Source organism: Chrysemys picta, chromosome 25, assembly GCF_011386835.1.
Source record: "Chrysemys picta bellii isolate R12L10 chromosome 25, ASM1138683v2, whole genome shotgun sequence".
In the NCBI taxonomy this organism is placed as follows: Eukaryota; Metazoa; Chordata; order Testudines; family Emydidae; genus Chrysemys; species Chrysemys picta.
Window position 1 is genome coordinate 13,798,899 of NC_088815.1, and position 12,405 is coordinate 13,811,303.

General features: G+C 58.6%; 1 protein-coding gene across 8 annotated transcripts in view; it reads left to right on the forward strand.

The window, feature by feature from the left end:
• KCNN1 (potassium calcium-activated channel subfamily N member 1) overlaps nt 1-11,508 on the forward strand; it is a 75,647-nt gene extending 64,139 nt beyond the window's left edge. For 6 of the 8 annotated variants that reach the window (XM_065578115.1, XM_065578116.1, XM_065578112.1 and 3 more), the window contains 5 exons: nt 2,848-2,989; nt 3,512-3,622; nt 3,922-4,049; nt 9,876-9,945; nt 11,125-11,508. In XM_065578115.1, coding sequence (XP_065434187.1) covers nt 2,848-2,989; nt 3,512-3,622; nt 3,922-4,049; nt 9,876-9,945; nt 11,125-11,412 — 739 coding nt within the window. In that variant the 3' untranslated portion in view covers nt 11,413-11,508. Of the gene's footprint in view, nt 1-2,847; nt 2,990-3,511; nt 3,623-3,921; nt 4,050-8,231; nt 9,157-9,875; nt 9,946-11,124 lie in introns of those variants that run through there. The other 2 variants (XR_010594865.1, XM_065578113.1) reach the window with 2 other exon arrangements.
• The last annotated feature ends 897 nt before the right edge of the window (nt 11,509-12,405 follow it).

The window sequence follows — 12,405 nt, forward strand, 5'->3', positions numbered from 1 at the left end:
CCACCAGCAAACCTGATCAGGGAGCAGTACTGGGCAGCTATTAATGCAAAACCACAGCTCCAGCGACCTCCCAAGAGACACTCAAGTCAGCGGAAGACCTTCGCTGCCCCCTCTTTGTCTTACCTTAGTGCCGATTGTCATGTTTTAAAGCTCAAACCCCCGGATGGTTCTCTTTGAAGCGTTGTTTGCATTTCCCGTACCCCTAAAGTCTCGTCAGTAGCCAGAGTGTGTCACATTGACACCGAATGGCTCTTTCGTGCCATCTAAAGTTTGCAGGGACATTTTCCGAAAACATCCATCTTTTAAACAGATCCAATCCCTAGAGTCTGAGGCCAGGTGAGACCATTGCGATCATCCGGTCTGACCTCCTGTCTAACACAGGTCACGGGTGGTGAGGGCGTGTAAATGAACACATCCGTGTGTGTGCACATGCACACGCACCCTGTCTCTGTCTCACACACCGGCGCACGCAACCGTGTGAGCCTTGAGCAATCAGACTTCTAATAACCTGCGTGGGAATTCTGGCCGAGGCAGGACCAGGGGATGGACCCGCATGTGTGAGTGACAGAGAAAGAGAGAGCCCCTGGGAAGGAGTCTCGTGCAGCTGTTTATAGCAGTGAGTGCGGTTGCAATGGAGAATCAGGCCTCTGGGTGGGTGGGTGGACATGCACACGTGTGCGAGTGCAGTCGTGTGTCACACTCACACCATGACGTCGAGAGAGAATGCTCATTCACAGATCTCAGCGCTCCAAACGATCCTGACCAGCACCGTAGACCAGCTGCTCTGTCTGTGCGCGCTGGGCTCAATCTCAGCTCAGTTAAGGGGGGGGGGGGCGATACCTCAGGGAGATGATTACAGCTCCCTGAGGCTGACTCACCTCACCCCAGCGCACGCTGGAGCTGTAGGGGACCAGCTCTAAACTGACCCCTGTGGAGGATCAGGTCAGTTCTTGCATCACCCCCCCCCCCCCATCCGGTCTCCCGGTTTGCTCCCCCGGTGTCACCTTCCCTGGCAGATCATTCCTCTGCACAGGAGCGTCCTCCACTGGCCTTTGCCAACTGCTTTCATCCCACTGTGTACTGCTGACGTAGCCCCTGGGGAGTCCAGCCCGCCGGATCTGCACCCTTCACAGGCCTGCAATTCTCTTGTCCCTCCACAGGAGCAGGGAAAAGCCCTTAGGTCAACCTAGTCCTTAGATCAGACCAGCACCAAAGCCAGGGGCAAGCTAGACAGCAGCAGGATGCTGTTGGAGAAGCTCCTGGCTTGTCTCTGTCCAGGAGCAGGACACGTGCCGAGAGCCGGCAGTGGGGAGAGGCGATGCAGAGCTCGGTAGGGTGCCGTGTCAGGGTCGTCTGAGGACTCTCTGGGCTCCCAGACCACTAGCAGCTATTTCACACCCCGATCCCAGGCAGGTGCCAAGGCCAGGCAGGGAAACCCTCACCCTGTATAGCTCCAGGCAGCGTCCCCGGCTCGCCTTTCCCATTCCAGGCCCCAGTGGAGGTTTCTTGGCAAAATGCCTCCGTCGCACTGAAAACACTTCGCCCCCTTGACGTGATGTGATGTCTGCAGATGTTTCTCTTTTCAAAGAGGCGCTGGGTTTTTAAACAGATTCCATCTCCCCTGAGCTGAGACCTCTGAAATCTGACCCCGCGTGCGGCTCTGAGACCAGGGGAGGGCCGCCCCGCAGCCCCGGGTGGACTTTTGAACCCCATTCACAGGCTTGAAGCAGGGGATTCCGATGCAAAGCCCTGATTCGCCAGCGCTGCGATGTCCAGCCGTCGCCATGGAGCTGCGTGGAAAGAGAGGCAAGGCCTAGTGGCCAAGGCATTGGGCTGGGAGCCAGGAGGCCGGTGTTCTGTCGCCCGTGTCCTCTGGACAAGTCAATGAGGGTGAAATGAACCTCTGGGCAGAGGGGTCAGCGCAGGAGGAATCACCACCAGAAGAGTCACCGTGCTGTCCCTCTGCCCAGGGGTAAATTACCTCTCTGTGCCTCAGTTTCCTTGTCCAACGCGGGGCTCCTGACACACTCCTGTCCCACAGGGTTGGGGAGGATGGATTCATTTGTGTTTGTAAAACCCTTCGGCAAAGGCTGTAGGCTGGGCTATGTAAAGGCGTCGTGGACTGCCCGTGGGATCAGAGCCCTCGCTCCTTTGGCTCCCTGGACAATCGCAGCGATAAGAGCGGAGTGTTATCACCCCATTGCCTGTAGAGGGAACCCGACAGCGGCGAAGCAGCCCCGCCCAGATCCTAGCAGGTGTGAGCCAGGCAGGCACGTGCACAGAGAGGGCGTGCCGGGGGTCCCTAGCTCAGATCGCAGCTTGACGGACGCACCCCTCCTCAGCTCCACGGGGAAACCCCAGACAGCCTGGCGTCCGGGCGGCCAGGAACAGAGCCTCGGCAGCGCAAGAACTATAAGTCTCAGCAGGTGGGGATTATGAGCCGGGCTCCGCTCCCCTGTGCACTACTTTTACACCACTGGCTTTATTCTTATAAACCGTGTGTGTTACGGTCGTGCCTAAGGCCCTGCCAGGAGGAAGAGCCCTGTTACGCTAGGCGCTGCACAGACCCAAAGCAGTGGCCAGCCCCTGCCCTGAGGGAGCTGCCAGTCCAAATAAGGAGTTGCAGGGTTGTCGCGGAGCAGAGATTCTGGCCTGGTCTTTTGCAATCAGACAGAAGCCCTCTTGGCCCGATGCAGAGCCCTGTGACCGCCCCAAGCTGTGGCCCTTGTTGGATTAAGATCTGATGAGCGACTCTGAAATGCTCGTGTCGGGGTGTACGTTGGCACTGGTGCCGGGGGAGGGAGGGGCCGGATAACCCTTGACCTGTGTTTCATTGCCCCTCGGCAGGTATCACGACAAACAGGAAGTGACCAGCAATTTCCTGGGAGCGATGTGGTTAATTTCAATCACGTTTCTCTCCATCGGCTATGGCGACATGGTGCCGCACACCTATTGCGGGAAGGGGGTGTGCCTGCTCACTGGAATCATGGTAAGCCCAAGGGGGCATCCCGGCTGCATAGAGAGAGCTGAGCGAAAACCCGCTCTGCAGACATAGAGGCTATATTTCTGCTTTTCTAACCACCCCTGCTTGGAGTTTGAACCTGCAACCTACAGCACACAAAAAAGCATATACCTCTATGGCTTGAGCTAAACAGGTGACTCCCTTAGCTAGCAGCAGTAGTAGGCTCTTATCCTCTTAGAAAGATGAGCCACTAGAAAGAGACCGAGAGACATGTTCTCCTAGTGAGGGTGAAATACCCCATTGCTCACTCCCTGCTGCCCTGAACAGTGCAGGCTCCCATGGCATGTTCCCGGGGTCCCTGCAAATGTTTCGGGTTTCAGTGTGATCACCACCCGGTGCCCCTATGAAAAATCTAGCTGGGTGCTGGCATCTCTTCTCCAGCTCCCTTGCAGGCACACGTCTGGCCTCCCACTGGTCCTAGCAGCCTCTCTCCTGGTAGCCCGAGTTCTGCTTTCCCTTACCCGCGCCCCTTCTTATTTCGGTCCCCAGGGCGCTGGGTGTACGGCCCTGGTTGTCGCTGTGGTGGCCCGGAAGCTGGAACTCACCAAAGCTGAAAAACACGTGCACAATTTTATGATGGACACACAGTTAACGAAGCGGGTAAGAAATCTCTCCCGCTCCCCAAGCCTGTTCCTTTCCCCATTGCCCCGATCTCCTTCCGCCCTGCAAATCCCAGCTATCGCGTTCGGGAGGCGGGGGTGTGTGTGAAATTCAGCCCTGGGAAACTCAGGATTCTGGGATTCCCAGGGGTGGGGCTGAAGGGAGTTTTATGTGGCATGTAGGCTTTGTGTTAGCCGCCCCGCCCAGGGTGAATTTCCCCCTGCAAGTTGGCTCAAAACATGATCAATGCCCAATCTACTCAGCCCGTTGACTACCGTATTTATTCCTGTTCCCCCCAGGTGAAAAATGCTGCTGCCAACGTACTCAGGGAAACTTGGCTCATCTACAAACACACCAAGCTGGTGAAGAAGATCGATCATGCCAAAGTTCGGAAACACCAGCGTAAGTTCCTCCAAGCCATCCATCAGTAAGTCCAACACCTTTACCTGCTTCATATTTGGTACCCGCCGGAGTTTCCAGGCCGTGAGGTTGGGGGAGTGAAGGGGATGGGAGGCAGGAGTGAAAACGAGCCAATTCACATTTTTAACATTCCAAAATGTGGATGAAAAAGATTGACATTTTGAGGGGTTTTTTTTTAAATTCTGTTGAGAAAATGAGAAAAAAAATTTCTTGTGGTTTCAAATTTTAACATCAAATTTAATCAAAATTTCAAATTTTGCCCCCCCCCCCCCAAAATTATGTCAAAATTTGACGTGACAAAATTTCATGTCAAAATTCCAAAACTTTCCCATGAAATTTGGTCAAAATTTTTTACCCAAAAGAAAACACAATACAATGTTTGCCAATTCCTTCATTTCCATTTTTCAACCAACTTTGCAGGAAGTTGAAATTTTCAAATTTCAGCAAAAAAAATCTTGTCCAGCTTTTGAATTTTGATGGAAAATTTAATCTCAGTTTTGAGGAAAAAATGGGGACAAATATGGTTGACATTTCAATGTTGTGAAATTTTCAGCAATTTTGACAGATTCCTACAAATTGCCTTTTTTCCCTCCTGTTTTTCCAACCGACTGGCTGAAACTTTTCAAATTTTGAGATTTTTGACCCAAAAAGGGAGAAAACAATTTCTAAACATGGTCCACCAATTTTTTTTCCTTGGTTTTCCGTCAGCTTCATTTAAAACGACTCCAGTCGCCAAACTTAGGATCTCAGTTTTTCACCATAAAAATCTCTCCCTCCCTCCTGACTCAAGGGGAATTCAGCTTAGAATAGTTCCCCCAGGACTCGTTTGCAAGCCTTTGGGTCCTCTAGAAATCTCACGGATGAGTCCAGATTGCCCCTTCGTGCTGCGGAGCGCTAAACCACTTCAAAACCCAATGACAGCCAAGATGACGCTCTGCAAACTACCCCACAGGGTACCAGATTTCTCCTCTCTGGGCCTGTGGGCTCCCGAGCAGTGCATTGAATCGAGCTTTCAGCGGTGCCCGCATCCAGGCCCCTATTCATCAAGTCACTGCAGCATGTGCTAATACGCTTTGCTGTCTCGGGGCCCCCACTGTAAGAGGAACCATCTGCGCTCTCCCTGCCCCGGCGCCATGGTGGTGGGCTGCCGTCAGAACTCCGCCAGCGACGCAGAGAGCAGAACAGGCGCCGACTCGCTTTCCCGGGGCTGGAGGGGCTCCGCGGACTGATGGCAGCAAGGACACCGGCGTGGTGCCAGGCAAAAGGGTCCCTCTTTGCCTTGTCTTGCTATTGCAGACCGAAACTGCCAGCAGCCCCTCAGCGCCCACCGGCTTCCATCCTCCTGGGCAGGGCTCTGCCCTGGTGTTGCCAGGGGCTCTGTGTTATCGTTGGCTAGTGCTGCTTGTTCCCCTGCGGTTGGGTGCAAAGTTCCCACTGGACCCGGGCAGCCTTTAGTGCCCAGGAATGCCTGGAGAGTCCGGGTGCCAGGCCCAGGGCTCCAGGGGAACATGCCCAGCCTACTGAATCGGGCATGCAGGCTGCAGGGGCCCTTTAAATAACCAGCCCCAGCCCCAGCATAGGAGCGCAGTGCTAGGGCCAGCGCGGTGCAGCCAGGGAGTGCCGCGGTGTCATCCCTGGCTCTATCGTCTCCATCGGGGCTGAGAGAACCGAGCAGCGTAAGACAGAGGCAGCGCGCCTGTGGCTGCCCCTGGCGTCCCTGCTGTGTGGATAGAGGGCTCCATCTCCCATGGGCATGTGGGCCCACGCTCAGTTCTCACCCACCTGAGCATGGAGAGCAAACAGTGCGTTGGAAGGGCAGTAGGTGGAAATCCAGCCTGCAGGAACCCAGAGTGGGTCCCATGAGCCCAGGTGCCCCATGTGAGAAGGTCCCCATGGGCCTGGGTGCCCGTGGGCCGGGCACACGCTTGCACGGGATTTGCCCCCCGCCCCCGCCTGGGTGGCCAGTTTTGAAACTCCGGCTCTGAAAAACAAACCCCTTCAACCCTCGCTCAGGGTCGGTCGGTCGGTCTGTCTGTTCTCTCTGGCAGGGGCGAGGGGGAATGAAACCCCGACGTTGAGCACGTCGCCGGGTCTGCAGACTGGCTTGGCTTTTTTTCATTGTTTCCCCATCGTGATGCACCTCGCGTGTCCCCCTCCTCCGCAACACACCCACAAAGGCCCCCGTGCTGCACAGAGATGGGGGAGGGGGAATTCGGGATGTACCTGGAACACGACACTGAACGAAAGGGAAACTGTTGGGAAGAACTGGGTGGGTTGGATGGGTGCGTATAGGGATGGATGGGTGTATATGCGGATGGAGGGAGGGAGGGAGGGAGGGATGTGTATGGGGATGCATGGATGGACCAAAGCCCAGGCACCAAGAGGGAGCTATTTCAGGGAAGAGGGGCCTGGGGTTTTACCCACCCCACGTGGACTTGAGGGGAGGGAAGGGATCTGGGGCAAAAATCTGTCTGGGGATTGGTCCTGCTTTGAGCAGGGGGTTGGACGAGATACCTCCCGAGGTCCCTTCCAGCCCTGCTATTCAATGACTCCGTGTGTGTGAGAGAGAGATTGGCAGACTCTTGGGCACTTCCCAGCCACTCTGCACTTGGGTGGATGGAGCAAACCCCCCCCTCCCGCCCCTTCACCCGAGGCGTGACCCCAAAGCTGGTATAGATTGACTGCAGCCAGCAGTCCCCGGTAGCTGCGGGTCTGGCCCGCAGACTTTGCTCCAGGAAGTTTTCCCCTCCCCACCCATCGCTGGTGTCTGCACCCACCCCCACCCCCACCCCGCCAGCCCAGCTGTGCTCACGGTGTCTCTGGCCAAGCCGAGCGTTTAGGCTGCTGTGCCCGGGGCGTTCCCTTGGCAGGGGGAGGAGCAGCAGCGCTGATGGCCACCCTGTCCACTTAGGTTTGGCCCCGCCAGCCCTCTGTCGTGGGGCAGTGGGGCCAAACCCGAATGCACCAGGGCTCCCCGCTGGGGACCTGCCTGGGCCACCCTGCTACCAGCAGCCTGTCCCCCTTCTCAGGGCTTGGGAGTGACCCTGCCCGTTGGCGTGGGCGAGGCACAGGGGCCTGTCCCGGGGAGGGAGCCACGGGGACTGATGGTGCGTACCACTTCAAACATTGCTGGGGGCACCCCTCACGTGGCAGGACTCCTGGGTTCTCTTCCCAGCTCTGCCAAAGATTCTCTGGGTGGCCTTGGGCATGTCCCTCCCCCCTCTGTGCTTCTCTTTCCCCAGCTGTACACGGGGGTGAGTCTTGTCTAAGCCCCATGTTTAAACAGTTCCTGTGCATAAAGCACCTAGAGAGCCCTTAAAGTAACTGTCCCTTAGAGACGGCAGCGGTGGGTGCCCTGTCTCCACCCTATAACGCTGGATACTGGCACCAGATGTCCCAGCACAAAGGCAGCTGGTCTTTCCCACAGATAGCCATGGCAGGCGGGCTGGTTTGAGCTCCGAGCGCTCCCCGTCCTGTTCCATGACTCACCCTTTGGCCTCAGAAATCCTGAGACCCCTGGCCTGGCGAGCTATTCCCACGAGGTCCCAGAGCACTAGAAAGTGGGGGTGACCCGATTGCCTTTCCAGAGGGTCACCCCAAAGCAACCATGTGGCTGGACGAACCCCAGGAGGCCTGGAGTCGCCTGGCCCCCTGTTAAGCCTCTTCGGCTGGGAAAGAGCGAAGCTGGAGATTTTATGAGGGTTGCAGCGTTTCCACCCCCCGGTGCCTGGGTCCTTCCTCGCCAGTCCCCCGGCTGATCAGCGTCCGTTCTTTTCCTGAGTTCCCTTCCCTGCCCCCGGGTTCATTTCACCAACACGTTCTGGTTTTCACTCTCCACCCGCCCGCCAGAAATACAGCTCTGTCCTCTCGAAATCTCTAGCACCGTGACCTCAGCGGTGGAGCCCTGACCTCAGCCCGCAGCACAGTCCGGGATCGAAGTCCTGGGGAAACGGGCAGAGGAACCTGGGGAGACTTTCCCCCCAGTGGGACAAGGTGCTAAATGCAATCGGCTTTGTCAGTTTCCAGATCTGTGCAAGCGGGCTGGGCCTTTGTGTGTGAAGGGGTGCGGGGCTCTGGGGGGGAGCAGGGCGGGGCAGGGGGAGGGCACCGGCTGGCGTGACAGTGCGTGTTGTCTGTCGGGTTATTAAAACGTGCTGTGTTTTGTCTTTGTTTTGCCCGATCCCTCCAGAGCTCAGAAGTAAGTCGCCTCCGTGGAGCTGCCAGTCTCTCGAATGTGGCCTTGTGTTGTGCATGGTTTTGTTGAAACGGAACATTTTGGCCATTCAGACGCCCCCAAATCTACCCTGTGAATCCATGTTCTGTCCATTGCCCAGGGGTGGGGGGCATCTGCCGAACTGACTCCCCCTCATTGATCCATTCAGCAGCCTGAACACCATGGCTAGCAGCCATGTAGCAGCTTACCAGGGCTTCTCTCCCTGCCGGGGGCTCACCGCCGCTCAGGTAGCATGTGCCGGGCAGCCTGCCTGGGACTCCGGGTCTGTCCTCACAGAGCCAGCCCGTCACGGGCTGCGTGGCCTCATCTTCACGGCTGTTTTTAGCCACATTAATACTAGCGCAGGGCTGCTCGGCCGAGTTGCAATCACCCCTCTGATTGCAGCGGAGACGTCCCCAGAGCGAGCGCGGGCCGGATCCGGCTCTCGGGCAAGTTGGCAGGGGAGTGACACCCACGTTAGCCTCAGCATCCCAGCAAGGGGCTCGTGGCGAACGGAGCTCTGTGGGTCCCCGTCGCTCTTTGCCACCCTGACGCTAGAAAAGGCAGGGCTGGATCCAATAGCCCGGGGCAGCTGGATCTAGGGGCAGGCTTGGAACACATGATCTAGAACCTCTTAGAACTCCCAGGGCTCCCGAATTCCCCCCTGGTAGCCTTGGATGGCATTTCAGGGCACGGCAGAGGAGGGATTGAGGCAGTGAGATGGGAGCTGCCCAGGGCGGCTGAGCGGAGGCCAATTTAGGGCACAGGGAGGGAGCTGCTGATGGGGGCAGCAGAGAGAGTGGGGCAGAGATGCCTCCATCCTTTTGGTCTGTGCCGTCCCAAGGGGTTGAATGCAAGGCTTCCCAGCCCAGGAGCAGGGGAGAGAGGGCTGCCGTGGGAGTTAATTGCAGAACAGGGTGTGGGGGGAGCAGCCAGGCCAGGAGTGACTGCAGCGGGGGTGGGGGGGGAGCGTGCCTGTGGAGAAAGCCCTTCTAAGCTGTGACATCTCCGGTGACTCTCATTCATACGAAGGCTTCCCCACTCCGCATCAGCCCAGCGCTACCCCGAGGTCACTTTTCAACCGCCCAGCCCAGCCCCCGTCCCGAAGGGACGTTTGTTGCATCCCCCAGTCGGCCCCATCTCCTCTGCATCCAAATTGACTGTCCGCAGGGCATCTCAGTCCCATTTCCAGGCCTCTCTGCATGGTAGTGGTTCTCTATAGCACCACGTCTGGTTGTTGTGTGGGTGCTCTCCAGTGAGGCCGGAGCCCCCTTTACTCACCCGAGCCCCACGGGGCCTCAGACACCAAGGTGCCTCCTTGCTCCCAAGTGCCCGCAAAGGCTGATTGCCGACCTGGCACCGGCTCCTGGAGGGAGAGATTTGTTCTCCGGCAGGGCGTGGCGGCTCAGGGCTCGAAAAGCGCGCCAGGAGCAAGGGGATCGGCCCCCTGCCCTGCGATTCCACAGGGGCCGCCTCATTCGACAGCTGCATGTCTGTGCATCGGAGCCAGCCAGCCGGGCTCTGGAACGCCGTGCATGTCCTCGGGAAGGGCCGCCCCAGGCCCCGGGCTCCGGCTGCCGGACGGGGGCCACTGACCCAGTGTCGCTTCTTTCGCTCTAGATTGAGGAGTGTGAAAATGGAGCAACGGAAACTGAATGACCAGGCAAACACCCTGGTGGATTTGGCAAAGGTGAGCTACCGGGAGACGGCCGGCCTCAGCACAGCGTGCTGCACCTGGGCTGGGCTCTAGTGCAGGGCTGGGCAAACTTTTTGGCCCGAGGACCACATCTGGGTATGGAAATTCATGGTGGGCCATGAATGCTCACAAAATTGGGGGTTGGGGGGGGTGAGGGCTCCGGCTGGGGGTGCGGGCTCTGGGGTGGGGTTGGAGGTGCAGGAGGGTGCTCCAGGCTGCGACTGAGGGGTTTGGAGGGCAGGAGGGGGATCAGGGCTGGGGCAGGGGATTGGGGCACAGAAGTGGGTCGCGATGCACGCTCCGGGTGGCGCTTACCTCAAGCAGCTCCCGGAAGCAGCGGCATGTCCCCTCTCCGGCTCCTACACGGAGGCGTGGCCAGGCGGCTCTGCACCTTGTCCCGTCTGCAGCTCCCGTTGGCCGTGGTTCCTGGCCTATAGGAGCTGCCAGGGTGGCATTTGGGGCGGGGCAACGTGCAGAGCCCCTTGGCTGCCCCTGCGCATAGGAGCCAGAGGGGGGACATGCCGCTGCCTCCGGGAGCCACACAGAGCCACAGCACGTGTGGAGCAGGGCAAGCCCCTGACCCCGCTCCCCGGCAGGAGCTCAAGGGCTGGATTAAAATGTATGAAGGGCCGGATGCGGCCCCTGGGTCATAGTTTGCCCACTCCTGCTCTAGTGGTGAGAGCAGGGGGCTGGGAGCCAGGACTCTTGGGTCCTGTTCCTGACTATGCGAGGGGAGCACGAGCTAGTGGTTCAAGCCGGGGGCTGGTAGGCAGGAATCCTGGGTTCTATTCCCAGCTCCGGGAGGGGAGTGAGGTCTGGGTTATGGGAGGGGGAAAGGGTCTAGTGGCTAGAGCAGGGGACTGAGAATCAGGATTGCTGGGTTCTATCCTGGCTATGGGAGGGAAGTGGAGTCTAGTGGTTAGAGCAGGGGACTGGGAGTCAGGGCTCCTGGGTGCTATTCCCAGTTCTCCACTGGCTCTCGCTGTGTAGCCTTGGCGGAATAATCACTTTGGTACGTCACTGTCCCCTGGCTCTGAGTCCTAGCCCTTGGGGATGGGTATCAGGAGCCCTTAATGGCTAGCGCCTTGGGAGCTGCGAGGCCAGGAGCCCTGCGGCTGCCTGCTGAGATGGCGTCGGTTCTGAGCGCCTGGCCTCGCCCCTTCTCTCCGGCAGACCCAGAACGTCATGTACGACATGATCTCCGAGCTCCAAGAGCGCAACGAGGACCTGGAGAAACGCATCAACACCCTGGAGAGCAAGATCGACTCGCTGGGCCTCAGCCTACACGCCCTGCCCGGACTCATCAGCCAAGCCATAAGCCAGCAGCAGCGAGAGCTGGCCAAGCGCTGCGCCCCCAGGTTCTGCCCCATCTCCAACAGCTCCGAGAGGTCCTCGTGGACGCCCACGCGCCGGCGGAAGTCTCCTTCCACCGCTCCCCACACCTCGTCGGAGAGCGGGTGACACCAGGGGGCGGGCCCGGCGCTCGGGCCCGTTTATGTCTGGCCATTGTGTGGCTGATTCTGTTTGCTTTGTTCTGTAAAGCCCTGTACAGTTAAACTCCTGGAGTTCCTCGTGCTGGAGTGAAGCTAGAGCTGCCGCATGGGCCCAGGGGGAGTCAGGGGAGGAGGGGCACGGCGGATAGAGGTGGGGGGCAGGTGCGGGAATGGGCACCGGTTGGGTGGAGCCAGGGCACTGCTCTAGGTCGTCATGACAATGGGCCATACAGAAGCAGAGTGGTTTAGTGGTTAGGGCAAAGGGCTGGGAGGCAGGACCCCTGGGTTCTTTAGGAGGCTTTGGGAAGTGGGGGAGGGGGTCGAGTGGTGACAGGAAGGGGATCTGGGTTCTGTTGGGAGCCAGGAATCTTGGGGGCTAGTTCTGGCTCTGGGAAAGCAGTGGAGATCTAGTGGTTAGAGCTGGAGGGGCAAGGAGCCAGGACTCCCAGCTTCTCTCCCCAGGTCTAGGAAGGGGGGTGCTGTCTCACGGTTAGAGCAGGGCAGGGACTAGGAATCAGGACTTCGGGGTTCTGTGCCTGGCTCTTCCGCTAGGTGACCTCAGCTTAGTCACTTCACCACTCCGTGCCTCAGTTTCCCCATCTGTAAAATGGGGGATAACGATACTGACCGTTGTAAAGCGCTGTGAGATTCCTGGCTGCACTATTAAGCCAATACAGACTGTGAACAGGGCAGGCGCAGCTGATCCCGCCTGGCCCGAAGAGCTTGGCTGACGATGGCTCCTGACCACAGCGCCACACGGCAGCCGGGACCCAGGATGGGTCTGGATCCGGCTGCGGATTGCGGAAGGAACTCTGTGTAGCGAACGCCGGGGGGAGCGGGGGGCAGAGCAATGCCCCGGCATTCCAGGGAGAGGGGAAGTGAGCAGGGTGGGGATTTCACTCGGAGCTGCCTGCCCCACAAGCCCTTAGAGCTCTGCCCTGGGGAGGGAGGGATGGGCACA